This window comes from Syngnathoides biaculeatus, chromosome 7 (assembly GCF_019802595.1).
Source record: "Syngnathoides biaculeatus isolate LvHL_M chromosome 7, ASM1980259v1, whole genome shotgun sequence".
NCBI lineage: Eukaryota > Metazoa > Chordata > Actinopteri > Syngnathiformes > Syngnathidae > Syngnathoides > Syngnathoides biaculeatus.
Window position 1 is genome coordinate 7,679,525 of NC_084646.1, and position 15,149 is coordinate 7,694,673.

The 15,149-nt window shown below is 46.1% G+C and overlaps 1 protein-coding gene across 5 annotated transcripts in view; it reads left to right on the plus strand.

Moving 5' to 3' along the window:
• Positions 1-15,149, plus strand: part of tp63 (tumor protein p63) — a 50,279-nt gene that overhangs the window by 17,806 nt on the left and 17,324 nt on the right. For all 5 annotated transcript variants that reach the window (XM_061826366.1, XM_061826369.1, XM_061826370.1 and 2 more), the window contains one exon: positions 6,766-7,023. In XM_061826366.1, coding sequence (XP_061682350.1) covers positions 6,766-7,023 — 258 coding nt within the window. The remainder of the gene's footprint in view (positions 1-6,765; positions 7,024-15,149) is intronic.

Here is a 15,149-nt window from a genome sequence, read left to right on the forward strand (position 1 = left end):
ACCGGTCGCCAGCCAATCGCAGGGCACACGGAGACAAACAACAGCCGCACTCACAATCACACCTACGGGCAATTTAGAGTGTCCAATTAATGTCGCATGTTTTTTTGGGATGGGGGAGGAAACCGGAGTGCCCACCTGGAGAAAAGCCACGCAGGCACGGGGAGAACATGCAAACTCCGCACAGGTGGGACCGGGATCGAACCCAAGTACTCACAACTGTGAGGCCAATGCTTTATCAGCTTATCCACTATGCCGCCTATTTGTTAATAAATCTTGAAAATTATTACATTTGGTAATTTTAGAATATTATTCATTGTGTTATGTTCATTTTATTTTTTTTAATTCATTGTATTATGAAAAATAATGGCTCCAGCTAACTCAATAATTTAATATAATCTGTTGTATGGGAGGGCAGCACGGTGGAGCAGCTGTAACGCGTTGGCCTCACAGTTCTGAGGTCCCAGGTTCAATCCCGGCCTGTGTGGAGTGCATGTTCTCCCTGCGCCTGCGTGGCTTTTCTCCGGGTGGGCACTCCGGTTTCCTCCCACATCCCAAAAACATGCGACATTAATTGGACACTCTAAATTGCCCGTAGGTGTGATTATGACTGCGACTGTTGTCTGTCTCTGTGTGCCCTACGATTGCCTGGCAACCAGTTCAGGGTGTACGCTGCCTTCTACCCGTTGACAGCTGGGATAGGATCCTGTCCTCCCGTGACCCCTGTGAGGATAAGCGGCTAAGAAAATGGATGGATGGATTACATTATTGATGTTTTCGTCATATTATCAAGCAGGATTTGGTACTTTGGTCCTGCAGCGTGTGGCGACCCTCTCGGATCGCAGGTAGCATTTAGGAGGTGTGGGGGGGGGTTGGGCGGGGGGGGGGGGGGGGTCACTGTCTTTCAACCTGTTGTTCACCAAGTCGGGCGGGTGTCGGCGGGGGTTTGCTATTTTTAAGTGGTGTCCGACTCAATCCGACCGCAGCGTGGAGGGGATCATGTTTCAACCCCATCAACCCCCCCAACCCCGCCCACCCCCCCACACCACCCACGACCGCATCCACACACCCTCGCGAGACAATGCGTCCGTCCGGGCCCGATAATTCCTTTGAATGGTGCGTTGATGTTGATACAATCAGCTGCCGCCAAAGGTGGCGGACGGACCACCGCCTCGACACCGCCCACCCCGACTCCCGCACCCGCCTCTGCTCGGGCCAAGTCCGCTCGGACTCCCTGACCGTGGAAGTGCGTGATTTTGTTTTTATTTTCTTCCCACGACGATGCAGCATTCAGCGAATCATTGACGCCCACCAAAAAGGGTTTAAAATTGTATTATCCATGCCACAAGATGGCGGCATTTCACTTTTTTTTTTGCATTAGACAAAGCTATGTCCTGATAAAATGAAACTCCGCCCCCTCCGCACCAAAATGGCACAAAAGTGGTATTTACACATTAGGTACTAGATCGTTAATATTTATTAATATGCCGCGTAGCAGTAAACGCGTGTATTGCTACTCCGAGTAACTATTTAGTGTTAGTAATTGCGTATTTGTGGCGATAATTCGCAGAACGGAAAACGATTGTATATTTGCGGTGTTGCGCTGAGTGAGTGGAAAGAAGTTTGCGCGGGTGGCGATGCGGCGCGCGGGTGGCGATGCGGCGCGCGACTGTCGACAGTTGTTTTTGTTTGCGTTAGCGCACCGTCTTCCTGGAAAATAATCGGGTGTTTGACAAGTTGCTGCCGTGCTGCCCCGGACAGCCTTCCTTCCTGCTTTCCGTTTTCTCGATGCAATTTCTCCTCCCCCGTTGGCCTCGAACGGGTTTGAGTGGACTTGATGACCTTTTTTTCGGGGGGGAGGGGAGCTGGCGTGGGTGTTAAGGATGTTGATAGATGTTCCCCAAAGTCTTCGGAATGTTGCGAAGGCGCTTATTAAATGCCCATTATGGTGGAATCACATCAAGGAGATTTTTTCTTTGTTTTGGGGGTATTTTTTTGAAGGGGGGGGGGTGTAATCAAAGGCATTATCCTGACTTCCAGTCAATTAAACAGCAAATCCTTGATGACCCCCCATTTATTCCCGAGCGGCTGGAATTCTGCCGCCTATTCTTCCCGGTGATATTTGATCATTATCGCCTGTCGCTTTCGCGTCATCGCCGCGCAGCCGCCCCCGCCTTCCGCCCCCGCCGTCCGACGAGGCGGTGATGTCATTCATTCGGGGAATAAACGGAATTGTGTAAGAGTGGTTCCTGACTTTCGCGTGTACCTTATAAGCAAGCAATTCGACACCTTTGGTGGTAGTGTCCAAATTCCCATTACACTGCCATTTCAACTCTTTTCCTCAAGTTGGGATTTTCCCATCTTTTTTTTTTCCTTCCATGTCTACGGTATACAAACAACACCCTTAAAAGATTGGGAAGTGCCATTAATGCTATCTTATGAACTGCTATAGAAAACTGATTGGGGAACTCAGACAACGCAAGAACCCAACAGACCCAAACGAGACCAGGAGAAAACCAAATGGTTAAAAATCAAATCCATCAATGTACTCTATCAAATTTAAAGAAAGGATTAAAGCAACAGGATCTGAAATGAACGGTTTTGCGTGGCTTAAATGTGGGCGCTCTGATCCAGAATGCTCGATCACCTTTAGTTTTAAGTCTGGACTTTGGAAGGAACAGATGACCCACACTCGAGGAGCTCGGGGCTGCCGGCAGCAACGTGAGAAGTTGAAAGTTCAGTTGTAGCTTGGAGAAAGTCTCTCTGTGCTTTAAAAAGTAATCAGTACAATCTTAAAATCATCCATCCATCCACCATCTACCGGTTTTCCGGGTCAGGTCGCGGGGGAAGTAGCTTCAGGAGAGATACCCAGACTTCCCCTTCCCCAGCCACTTCTTCCAGGTCTTCCGGAGGGATCCCGAGGCGTTCCCAAGCCAGCCTAGAGACACAGTCTCTCCGGCATGATCTTGGGTCGTCCCCGGGGTCTCTTTCCGGCGGGACATGCCCGGAACACCTCACCAGGGAGGCTTCCAGGAGGCATCCGGATCAGATGCCCCAGCCACCTCTCAATCCGTAGGAGTCGCGGCTTGACACTGAGTCCCTCCCGGATTTCGGTCACGACCCACAGCTCGTGCCCATAAGAGAGGGTAGGAACCTAGATCGACTGGTAGATTGAGAGCTTTACCTTTGGACTTCAGTCCCTCTTCACCACAACAGACCGATAGAAAGTCCGCATCACTGCAGACGGACACGGCACCGATCCGTCTGTCGATCTCGTGCTCCATTCTTCCCTCACTCGGGAACAAGACCCCAAGAAACTCTTGGGGATAAGATAGAACTCCTCCACTTGGGGAAGGATCTCATCCCCGACCTGGAGAGGGCACCCCACCGTATCAAATCATCTAAAATCGTGCTTTTGCGCTAAATCTGGTGTCGTCTGCTTGAATCGGTGACAAGCCCGGCTTCAGATTTAAGAGTGAATTTTAATTGATACCAGAGTGGAGTAATTTGGAGTCATCAAAACTGGAGAAAATAAAGAGCACGGATCAGTCTTTTCCCGTCTGCTTTAATCATTTTGTTCTGCCTCTGATGCGTACGGGAAAAGAAGCATGACATTTGCGTCATCTCCACTTCACCGACATTAGTCACTTTAAATTGCGCTAATTGGCTTGAGGACTCAGCATCGTTTGCGCAATGCCGTGTCATCAGCATGACTCGCTATACTTATTTTCTATATGACCTAAAAGTAGATTTTGTCATAGGGGGTGTCGGCTGCCATAAGAGAGTGGCCCCACCTAGCGTAACGTCTTAATATTTTTGCGGTATCCAGCAGTTTATGTGAAAACTTCATTTTTCAAACATCAGCTAGACTTCTACAGTTCCTCGGTCTTGTTGGAAGGTGTACAGTGCTGTGTGTCATCTGTATAGCAGTGAAAAGAGACATCATGACAATTGACCCCTCCGTACAGGGCACTTAACCACGCCCCCTGAAGTGACGTCACGCCACGTGCGCCGACGTAAGACAAACAGGAAAAATGGCAAATACAATACAATACAATCTGAACTGAGAGAGACTCCATGCTTCTCATTTCATTCAAATCAACGATATATTATAGATTCGAAATACAATACATTCTTAACTGAGAGAGACGCCATGCTTCTGATTTCATTCAATCATTCACACGTAGCAACGTTATGCTAGCGGAGAACGTCTCATTCATTTATACGAGACGTGTATTAAAAATCAAATTTAGGGCATATCTTCGTGCAAACACAGTCTGGTTGAGCTTCGGCCGCGAGCCGGCAAGAAATCAACACGTTTGTACAGTCCGATCGTCGCTAAATATCGCTCACCAAAGAATAAGTGTGTCAATCGTTCACACGTAGCGGTGTTATGCTAGCGGCGAACATCTCATTCATTTATACGAGACGTATATTAAAAATCTAATTTAGGGGATATCTTCGTGCAAACACAGTCTGGTTAAGCTTCGGCCGCGAGCCAGCAAGAAATCAACACGTTTGTGCAGTCCGATCGTCGAAATATCGCTCAACACAGATCAAGTGTGTCAATCGTTCACACGTAGCTATGTTATGCAAGCGAAGAACTGCTAATTCATTTATACGAGAGATGTATTGAAAATCAAATATAGGGCTTACCTTCGCGCAAACATATCTGTTCCGGTTGATATTAGATGGACTTAGTTGATGATGCGGTCTTCCACAAAGTTTTATCCATCGAAGGCATTTTTCGTACTGGGTCTTCGGTTTTGGAAAGGGTACGAATGGAACTCCACCAACTCGCCTTTCGGGATACCTGTCGTCACTATTACAAAGTCCGTGACTACACCTCTTAACCATATTTTTCGTTAAATAACCCAAATACGCGATAAAAACGCTAACTAACCCTATACTGGAACATTCAATGTTGTCTGAGAAAATGGCGGGAGCAAAAACGGGCTTTGGTTTATGCAGATCTCTGGCCTCTGATTGGTCAGTGACGCGGATTGCGCAATATCCACGCCATTGCGTCCCCGAGGCCCTTTCAAAGCGGCGCCGTTTCCGGAGCTTAGCGGGGCCTCGTCGGGTTTTCGACCCGCATCCCGCCCGCACTCAGGTGACCCCCCCCCCCCCCCCCCCGGCCGTTGCGGTAGTGGCGGTGTGTGCGTCCCCCCCCCCCCTGTGTTTTTGTGTGCGCGTGTCAAAGCAGTGTTTAACAAGGGTCCTGCTAACACCTGGCCAGCCTTGGGGGGGGGCGACTGGGAGGGGGGGACAGCTGTGGTCATTCCGGGAGGGGCTGGAAATAAACCTGTGACAGATTGATGGCTGCCCTGGAATGTGCCGCTTATAAACGGAACGGAATGGCTGCGTTTGAAGATGGATATGTTTTGGATCTTTTATCTCCTGGAAAGCGAGGATGTTTTTTTTTTTTTTAGCCGAGTTCGCCATTAGCGCTTTAGAGTGTTTAGCGCTGTTTAGCTTTGATCTTTCACAGTACGCGTCGTTGGGGTGTCAGGACCAGACTTTGGGGTGGCGCACGGGTCGGCGATAATCCCGCATTACGCTGCATTAAATGGAAAATGCGGTGAAATTTATGAGATGGATTTTGAGCTTCTTTGAGGCTCGCTCGACAAAGAGGTCAAATGCGTTTTTAAGATAGTGAGGATAAGCAGTTCGGAAAATGAATGGACGGATGAATGGATGTGGGTTTAAGGCTAAATCTGTCATTAGCCTAGCGGCACAAAGGCCAAAGTCATTCATAACATCAATATTTTTTTTAATGTCTATGTAGATTATTAGCTATCCGAGTCACGGTAGTCCGCAACGGTTGAACCGAGCGAACCGGACAGTTTTTTGTTCGTTAATTTGTCTTTTCTTGTTTTACGGAAAATGTACAAAAAATGACTTCAATATTTATGCTACTATGCAAAGATTGGAAAAAAAAATCTGGAAAATAGCTTAGTAGCCCTTACTGTAAATTTTAGCAGCCGGTGTGAATTACAAACATTAATTTCAAAGAAGTTGGTACATTGTGTGAAACATACATTAAAACAATAATTCGGTTGAATACACCACAAAGATGATATTTTTTTATTATTAACTCATATCGGGTTTCATTCTTCCAACTTATTCCAAAAAAACTGGCACTGTGCATCCATGCTAATGCTTTTGCTAATGCTAGTTTAACACATTCACTGCCATTGACGGATTTAGACGTCAAATATTCATGTTAACTGGGAAGGACTGCCGTGATTACCGAAGTGACTAACATGACTAAAAGTCCTGAAATTGAGGACCGGAATTTATTTACGATAAGTTTCTGCTGTGCGCGATGAGCTCAGCTCACAGTTCTGAGGTCCCGGGTTAAATCCCGGTCTCGCCTGTGTGGAGTTCGCATGTTCTCCCACATCCCAAAAACATGCAACATTAATTGGACACTCTAAATTGACCCATTGGTGTGATTGTTTGCGTGCGACTGTTTGTCTCGATGTGCCCTGCGATTGGCTGGCGACCGGTTCGGGGTGTGCCCCGCCTCTTGCCCGTTAACAGCTGGGATAGGTTCCGGCACTCTTGCGACCCTTGTGAGGATAAGCGGCTACGAAAATGGATGGATGGATGGAAGTTTCAGCTGTCGCATCACGACTTTCAAAGATACCAACCTAAAATTAATTTCATGCAGCACAGAAGAAAATAATAGGCACGGTTTATTCTGAGAAATGTATTTTTATCACCCGACATGTCCCCCCCCCTCCCTTCTCGCCCCCCCCCCAGTCTCAGTACACCAACCTGGGCTTGCTGAACAGCATGGAGCAGAACATCCAGAACGGAGGCTCCACGTCGACCAGCCCGTACAACACGGAGCACGCCCAGAACGGCGTGACGGCGCCGTCGCCCTACGCCCAGCCCAGCTCCACCTTTGACGCCCTGTCGCCCTCGCCCGCCATCCCGTCCAACACCGACTACGCCGGCCCGCACACCTTCGACGTGTCTTTCCAGCAGTCCAGCACGGCCAAGTCCGCAACCTGGACGGTAAGACCGCTGATTTCACGGATACCCGGTTGCTGTTTTCATTGTGTAGCCTGTTTCACGCAGAGAACCAGTTCGTTTTCAGACAATTACAGGACATCTGCGCTAATCTTACAAATGCTTTCAACGCAACAGGGCGAGAGAAGTCGCATTTTAATTTTTTAACCTCATTCATGCAGAAACCCAATCAACGATCAAAAACTGTAATTCGATAATGTCAGGACTTGTCTGCCAAATTGCTTTCCACACAAGGCACGAGAAGAGGGTGGCAGGAATATGCAGGCTATTTTCCCACCTCCCATTTTCATCGTGTAGCCCGTTTGCGCCGACAGCCGATTTGTCACCAGATAATTAAATGACGTCTGGCCGCTTTCTAGAAATTACTTTCAACGAAACGCCAGGTGCAGTATTTGCAGACTGTATCAACGTCTGCCATTTTCATTGTGTAGCCTTTTACACAGAGAACCAATCATAAATCAGAAACTAGAATTCAGCACTGGTCTCACAAACGGTTTTAACACAACAGGGTGGTAAAAGGGAGTGACAGTAACTTTATACGCAGACGGCACTCTGAATATGTTGTCATTGTTTGGCCTCTTTCACGCGACAACACTGCATTCCGCGATCGCACAATTTGGCGACATGGGTGTTTGTCAGAAAGTTGCTTTCAACACAACAGGGCTCGGGAAGTGACTGTCAAGTGGGCATAGGCGCCGCTCCGTATGCTTGCCAGCCGTTTTCATTGTGTACCCTCTTTCACACGAGAACACTTTCACGCAGAAATCCTTTAATTAGATAACAACCGGGTGGAAGACGAGGGAGGCGGCGGCATATAGACGCTGCTTTGTGTACCTGTCGGCTGTTTTCGTCGTGTAGCGCCTTTCGCGCGGTAGCCGCGTTCTAACACTTTCATGCGGCAACACCGCATCGCGAAATTTCCTCACGGTTATGCGTTGTGGAAAATAGGAGAGACTTCTTCACTCTGTCCCCTCTGAACATGTCCAAACCATGGAAGTCTGCTCTCTCTCACCTTGTCTCTAATCCCTACATCATCACCACTGTTTTACAGTGAAGACAATAGACAATAAGTATTTGAACACCCTGCTATATTGCAAGTTCTCCCACTGAAATTTTCATCGTAGGTGCATGTCCACTGTGAGAGAGATCATCTAAAAAGAAAAATCCAGAAATCACAATTTTTTTTTTTTAAATGATAATGATTGTGTGATACAGCTGCAAATAAGTATTTGAACACCTGAGAAAACCAATGTTAATATTTGGTACAGTAGCCTTTGTTTGCAATTAAAGAGGTAAAATGTTTCCTGTAGTTGTTCACCAGGGTTGCACACACTGCAGGAGGGATTTTGGCCCACTCCACCATTCTGATCGTCTCTAGATCAGACCGGTTTCTGGGCTGTCGCTGAGAAACACGGAGTTTCAGCTCCCTCCAAAGATTTTGCATTGGGTTTGGGTCTGGAGACTGGCTAGGCCACACCAGAACCTTGAAATCCCTCTTACGGAGTCACTCCTTGGTTTTCCTGGCTGGGTGCTTCGGGTCACTGTCATGTACATGGCCGCGGTCATCCTCTCCTTAATACAGTGCAGGCGTCCAGTCCCATGTGCAGAAAAACACCCCCAAAGCATGTTCTTGGGATGGAACTCATCATTCGTCTTCCTCCAAAGGAATTATGACCAAAAAGTTCCATTTTGGTCTCATCCGACCACAAAACTTTCTCCCCGTGACTCCTCTGTATCATCCAAATGGTCATTTGCAAACTTAAGACGGGCCTTGACGTGCGCTGGCTTTAAGCAGAGGAACCTTCCGTGCCGAGCGTGATTTCAAACCATGACGTCTTTGTGTATTACCAACCGGTCCCAGAACTTTTCAGGTCATTGTCCTGTCGTGTAATGACTGAGCGGTCGCCTCACCTGGTCAGGTGGCCGCACCAGGACGACCTCTGACCTCTGTCATCACACCGCTGTCAGCCTTTGGAACGGCTTCAGTTGTTATTCGCGCCCCAAAGGTTGTGTTTCTCTTTACTGTTGTTATACCGCAGTCGTAACACAAGCTGAAAATTTAACGCCTGACATTTACTCCTCCAACCCTTTTGCGTCAAAAACAAATTCCCGGCAAAAGCAGATGATTGCGGATTTTGATGCTGCATCGTTGACACGATCCCCCACTAAGTCAAGCCGACGCAAATGACTTTGCACAAAGTCAAGTCCCGACTTGTAAACAGCCGGACCGGCGTGGAGGTCACGTGGCAGCCGTGACGACATACAAAATGGCAGTCGGGTATTGCGCAACGTGTCCCGAAAAGCGCCGGGAAAGGGTGCGATTGTGAAACCCGCCCGCAATTCCCACACGGAAATTTGGCTGCGAACGCCGCACCTCGTACAACCAAACCGGGACATTGCAATCACAAGGATTACAAAATCATATAAATACAGTAAAACAAGAATTGAATGTTACAGTACACTTCATATGGTGCAATCAAAGTAGCTTTTTTTTCAACTACAGAGGGTGCAAGGCATTTATTAAAGGGGTAACGTATTTATTTTTGGAGAATTTTTTTTTTAATAAAAAATCCATAAATAAACAAAATTGTATAATGTACAAATATTACATTATTTTAAATGAAAAAAATGATACAATTATTTTGGGGGGTATTGATAATAATGTAGAAAATAAAAATAAGAAAAAGAAAAACAAAACTCGATTCAGTAATATTTAAAAAAAATTGAAAAATGAAATATAAAGTCAAATAAATAACTTCTAAAATATTATTGCGTGGCAACACAAGTATTACAAAATCATATATACCGTAAAACAATAGTTGAATGTCACAGTACACTTCATATGTTGCAATAAAAGTAGCGTTGCTCAACTACAGAAGGTGCAAGGCATTTATTAAAGGTAACATATTTATTTTTAGAGGAAGACATTTTTGTATTAAAAAAATCCATAAATAAATTAAATTATATCATGGACATTTACAAATATTTTTTGCTATTGATAATAATGTATAAAATAGAAAAATAAGTTAACGTGAAAGGAAAAAGAAAAAAATTCCCAAAACGCTATTCAGTAATATTTGAAAAAAATTTGAAATATAAAGTAAAATAATAATATTCTGATCTTTTTAAAATCTTAAAAAAATATACTACAAACAAAATTTTGACAGAAATACATTTTCTTATATTAAAAAAATTCATAAATAAATAACATTGTATAATGTATATTTACAAATATTTTTGGGTATTGATAATAATGTATAAAATAGAAAAATAAGATAACATGAAAGAAAAAGAAAAAACGTTTTTAAATATTAAAAAAAAAATAATTACAAACAAATTTTAGACCATATATACTGTAATTATAGGCATTTATTTTACTAGTAGAAAAGAAACAACCTCCTCCAAATACTATTTTTTAATAGACTGAAAAAAATATTTAAAATGTATATATTTAGTTTTTCAATTATATGTAAAATTCTAATGATTATGATGAGGAATCATTTATAGTACTATTCTATATATGCATCACATACATTTTCTGAGCTCTTCTGTGATTTGTTCATTTTCTCCCCTGAGACATTTTTTAAATTGAAAAAAAAAAAAAAAAAAAAAGATGGGATATGCATTATTAAAGAATAAATTCTTCATGTCGATGGTAACTCAGACTCAGCAAAAACCGCGGCAGCGTTTAAATCACATAAAAGCTTGGCTGGTTTTGAAGCAGCCTCGCGCTGGGGTGGGGGGCATCGGATCATCGCCGATGACTTTCCGACGACTCCTCTCGCGGGGGCACACCTAATCCCCACCCCGTCGCTTCAGCTCTTCCTGTCTGGGGAGACGAGGGTGACACACGACACCTCCAAGTCCGGCTTTTCTCCGAAACACCTCACCCCCCCACACCACCCTGGGCTGATCTCCGAGCTCCGCATTAATGGCGCGTCGCCAAAGCTTATCCCCCCCCCCCCACCCACCCACCCCCATCCCATTGTGCGTTGAGAAGATTGCCGGTGTTTGCCCAGTGTCTTGGGGGGTCGGGGTGGGGGGGGGGTGTCGCCGGGATTACAGTAATGGATGGAGGGCCCTACCGCGGATAATATGTGTCAATACTCCCATTTTTGAGTCAATTTGCGCCGCAGGAGGAGGAGGAGGAGGATGAAGATGAAGGGTTTGCGTCAAAGAGAAGTTTTTGCAGCGAAAGGCGGCAAGACGCGACTTGTCCCGGGAACATCTGCGGGCCCGTCCCACGCCTCACGAGATGGGGCCGAGACTTGTTTGTGTCGGGGAGCGTGTCGACGCTTGCCCCTGGAAGTAGAACGACGAGGAGGTGGAGGAAGGTTTTTTTTTTTTTTATTATTTTGATGGTTGGGGCTGGTGTTGTGGAAAAGTTCGCGCACACCTTTGCTGGAGGACGGATAATCAGGCTTTGCGGCGCAATTAGGGAGTGGCCGCGCGCGTCAGAAATCGCCGATTCGAATGTGAGATGGCGCCGATCGCCGCGGTTCGAAAGATAGCTAGAAAAACGGAAATTTGGTGAAGGTGGAGTCCGCGAGGCTCCAGAAGTGGACCTGAGGGAGGACTGCGCAGTGACGCTCGTCGATTGAAGCGGATCGATCGACCATTCCCGTGTTTTGGCATTAGCAACGCGGACCATCAATCCGGCGGTGTCCCCGCGCCACAAGCTAGCACCGGCGCCGAAAGCGCGCGGAAATATTTGAATAAAAATGAGATCGGTAGCAGGTTCACTTGGAAAATATGAAAGTTTATTCTGAAATATAGCAAAACGCACAGGCATCTGTCTGTAAAGGCGCCCGCTAACGCTAGCTGACGAGCGATCTTAGCCGTTAGCGAGTGGACTTTTTGACAAATTTCCACCAAGTTTCCGAACTCATCACAGTGCAGAATCTGCTTTTATCCAAGTGCTAAATGATGTGAGATTGAAGAGTCAATTTCGGTCTTGTTGGATCTCAGTCCAGCTTTTGAGACGGTAGATCGCAGTAGACTGCTAAACACGCTGGAAACGTGGGTTGGACGAAATGGAACAGTGCTTAAAAGGAGATACTTTGGAACCATTGGAAGTGCTCCAGGTCAACAAATGGCAATGAGCTGTGGGGTCCCTCAAGGCTCAGTTCTTGAACCCCTCCCATTCAGCCTGTATATGCTACCCTTGGCTCAAATTTTCCGGAACTTATATGTAGCAGTGTCTCCAGATGAGTGCAGTTCAAGTGACATGTTGTGGCACTGTCGAAAACCAGATAAATATCGAGATGAGCCAAAGTTTTCTTCAACTGAGCCACAACAAAACTGAGAATTGTTTGTGGAAAATGAAGGAAAAAGGATTGCTGTTGGCAAAGACCTGGACTCACTGTCTTTAAAAACCAAAGATCAAGTCCGAAACCTTGGTGTTCTGATAGATTCCGACCTGACTTTCAACGATCATATCAAATCAATCACAAAAACTGCCTTCTACCATCCGAAGAACATATCTAGAGTGAAGTCAAGCAGACCAGGAAAAGCTCACCCGTGCTTTTATCTCAAGTAGACTTGACTATCGTAACGGTCTTCTGACTGGGCTTCCCAAAAGGAGCCTTAAACAGCTGCAGCTCGTTCAGAATGCTGCAGCTGGGGTCGGAGGTCAGAGCATATAACCCCAATCCTAAAGTCTTTGCACTTGCTTCCAGTCATCTTGAGAATGGATTATAAAGTTCTTCCTCTGGTTCATAAATCACGAAATGGTTGAGGTCGTTTGACAGTACTTCCACGTTTCTTTCTTTCTCTCCTGATATTTCTTGCACTCAAAGCTGTTTTGTACTTTTTCTGGGGTTCGGGTCTTCGTCTTCTGTCCCCGTTTGCCTCCTTCCGTGGTTCACATCTTCTTGACTCGTCTTCTCCGGTCATCCGTCGTCTTCCTCCGTTTGGTGATTTTCTTCGGTTGCAGTCGTCGTTCTGTCTTGTACGGTTTTCATCTTTCTCTGCTTATTTTCTACGATTTGCGTCTTCCTCTTCTGTTTGTCGTCTTTCGTGGTTCGCATGTTCTTCTTTGTCTTCCGCTCTGGTTTTTGTCCACTTTTTGCTCCATTTATCTTCTTCTATGGTTTGACTCTTCTCTGTATTTTTCTTCTCTTTCTTCCTTTTTATGTCTTTAGTGTTTTGCATCATCTTTCTCCAATCGTCTCTTCTTTCTCTGTTTGTCCTCTTCAACACGTTCCGTCTTCTTCTCTTTGATCCATCTTTTTTTGTTTGGCTTCTTCTAAGGTTTTTGTCATCTTCTGCTTTCTATGTTTTAATATGGAAGTAAATTAGTGCCACCAAAATTTGAATTTGAATTTAAAATGATCATATTTTCAATAGTTGCTACAATTCGTTGTCTAAAATTCGCCGGCTGTGCCACCAGGCAAGGTTACTTCAGGTCAGAACCAGCCAATCGCAGTGACGCTTTCTTAGGATGTGACGTCACGTGACTAAGAAAGCGTAACTGCGATTGGCCGGCTGTTGGGTTCTGACCTGAAGTAGCCCTGCCTGGTGGCACAGACGGCGAATTTTAGACAGCGAATTGTAGCCGGTTGAATTGTTAACATTGAAAAGTGACACTGAAATATAATTATTGAAAATGTGATCACGTTACATTTCAAATTCAAATCCTGTTTTCTGTGGCATTTCAAATTCAAATCCTGGTGGCACTAATTTACATCCATAATTTATCTTCTTCTTTGGTTTGCGTCTGTTTTTCTGTTTGTCGTCTTCCAGTTTTTGGACCTTCTCTCTCCATTTCCTGAGGGTTTTGCATCCATTTCTCTCTTTCATCCTCACCCACGGTTTCCATCTTGTTCTCCGTCAGTCGCTTTTTCGCCGATGGTGTAGCAGCGTCGGATCAGTTCCCGCGCAGTGGTGGCGTGAATGTTTGTCTGTCCCCCTCAGCGCCCTGTGACCGACGGGCTAAACCAGTCCCGGGCGTACATAGTCCGCCTTTTCCCCGGTCACTTTGTGGGTCGACATTTTTTCTGGTCTTCTACCTTTTATGGATCCTGACGGCACCCAAAAAGAAGTGGAACTGGAAAACTGAAAATGAAACAAAACAAAATCCTATCTGATTTTACACCGTAGACAAGGAACACACGCCGACTGGTGCTCGATTTAAGTACATTTCGGGTACTGCCAGTTATTTTTCGTTACGAATTTTAATTTAATGCCCTTCCTTGACGGACCCCCCCTCTGCATTTTAGCCCGGGGAGAGAAGCTCACAGCGCCCGGTGTTCCCAGGCGGTCTCCCGTCCGAGTACTAACCGGGGCCCCAAGCCCGCTTAAGCTTCCGAGATCGGGCGTTCTCGGGGGTAGCGTGGCCCTAAGCGGTTTCTCTTCTTGCTGATGAAGTTTCTGACGGTTTCAAGTCAGAAATTTGTCAAACATTTTTGTGGGCCTAAACTTTAGCCTGCCCGAAATAACATCGGTCCACTAGCTTGCATGCAACAGATCAAAACCTTGAACCACATGCTGCGCCACCTAAACCAACTTCCGTGACTTTTAGTGATTTCTCCCTGAAAAATAAATTTCCGATGTTTCTCGCCAGTCTTAAATGCGGGCGTTTGCCGTGAAAGGCGGGTTTAAAAAAAAAAAAAAAGAAAGGAAAGGAAAAAGTATGAGTCCCGCGCGTTATTGACGCCGCAGGCAAGACGCGACATGTCAGGTATGAAGCAGACAAGACCAGAGGCGCCACGTCGTGCTTGTTTTGTCAGGACTTGACTGGGGTGCCTGCGCCCGCAGCGCCTGTCAGCGCCGCTGGAACGCCGCAGCTGGCGGGCCTGCCGGGACCTGCCTCTGCACGGGAACTCGCCGGGCCGCCCTGCGCAATGACGGGACGGACTGCGCACCGCCGCTCGCCAATCGCGCGCCGTACGTTTGACGCGAACTCTTATGAACTTGAAATTGAAATTGAAATCTTTGACCTGGTCGTCCGTATCGAGTGGCCGTCGGAGTTCCAAAATAGGGTTTCAAGGCAAATGTTGGAGTTTCAAGACAGCGATGCAGTTTTTTAAGTAAGGTTTCAAGGCACGGTCCGGCTTTTGAAGCAAGCGTTTGGGTTTAATGGAAGTTTTGCGGCTTGGGACTGAGGTTTG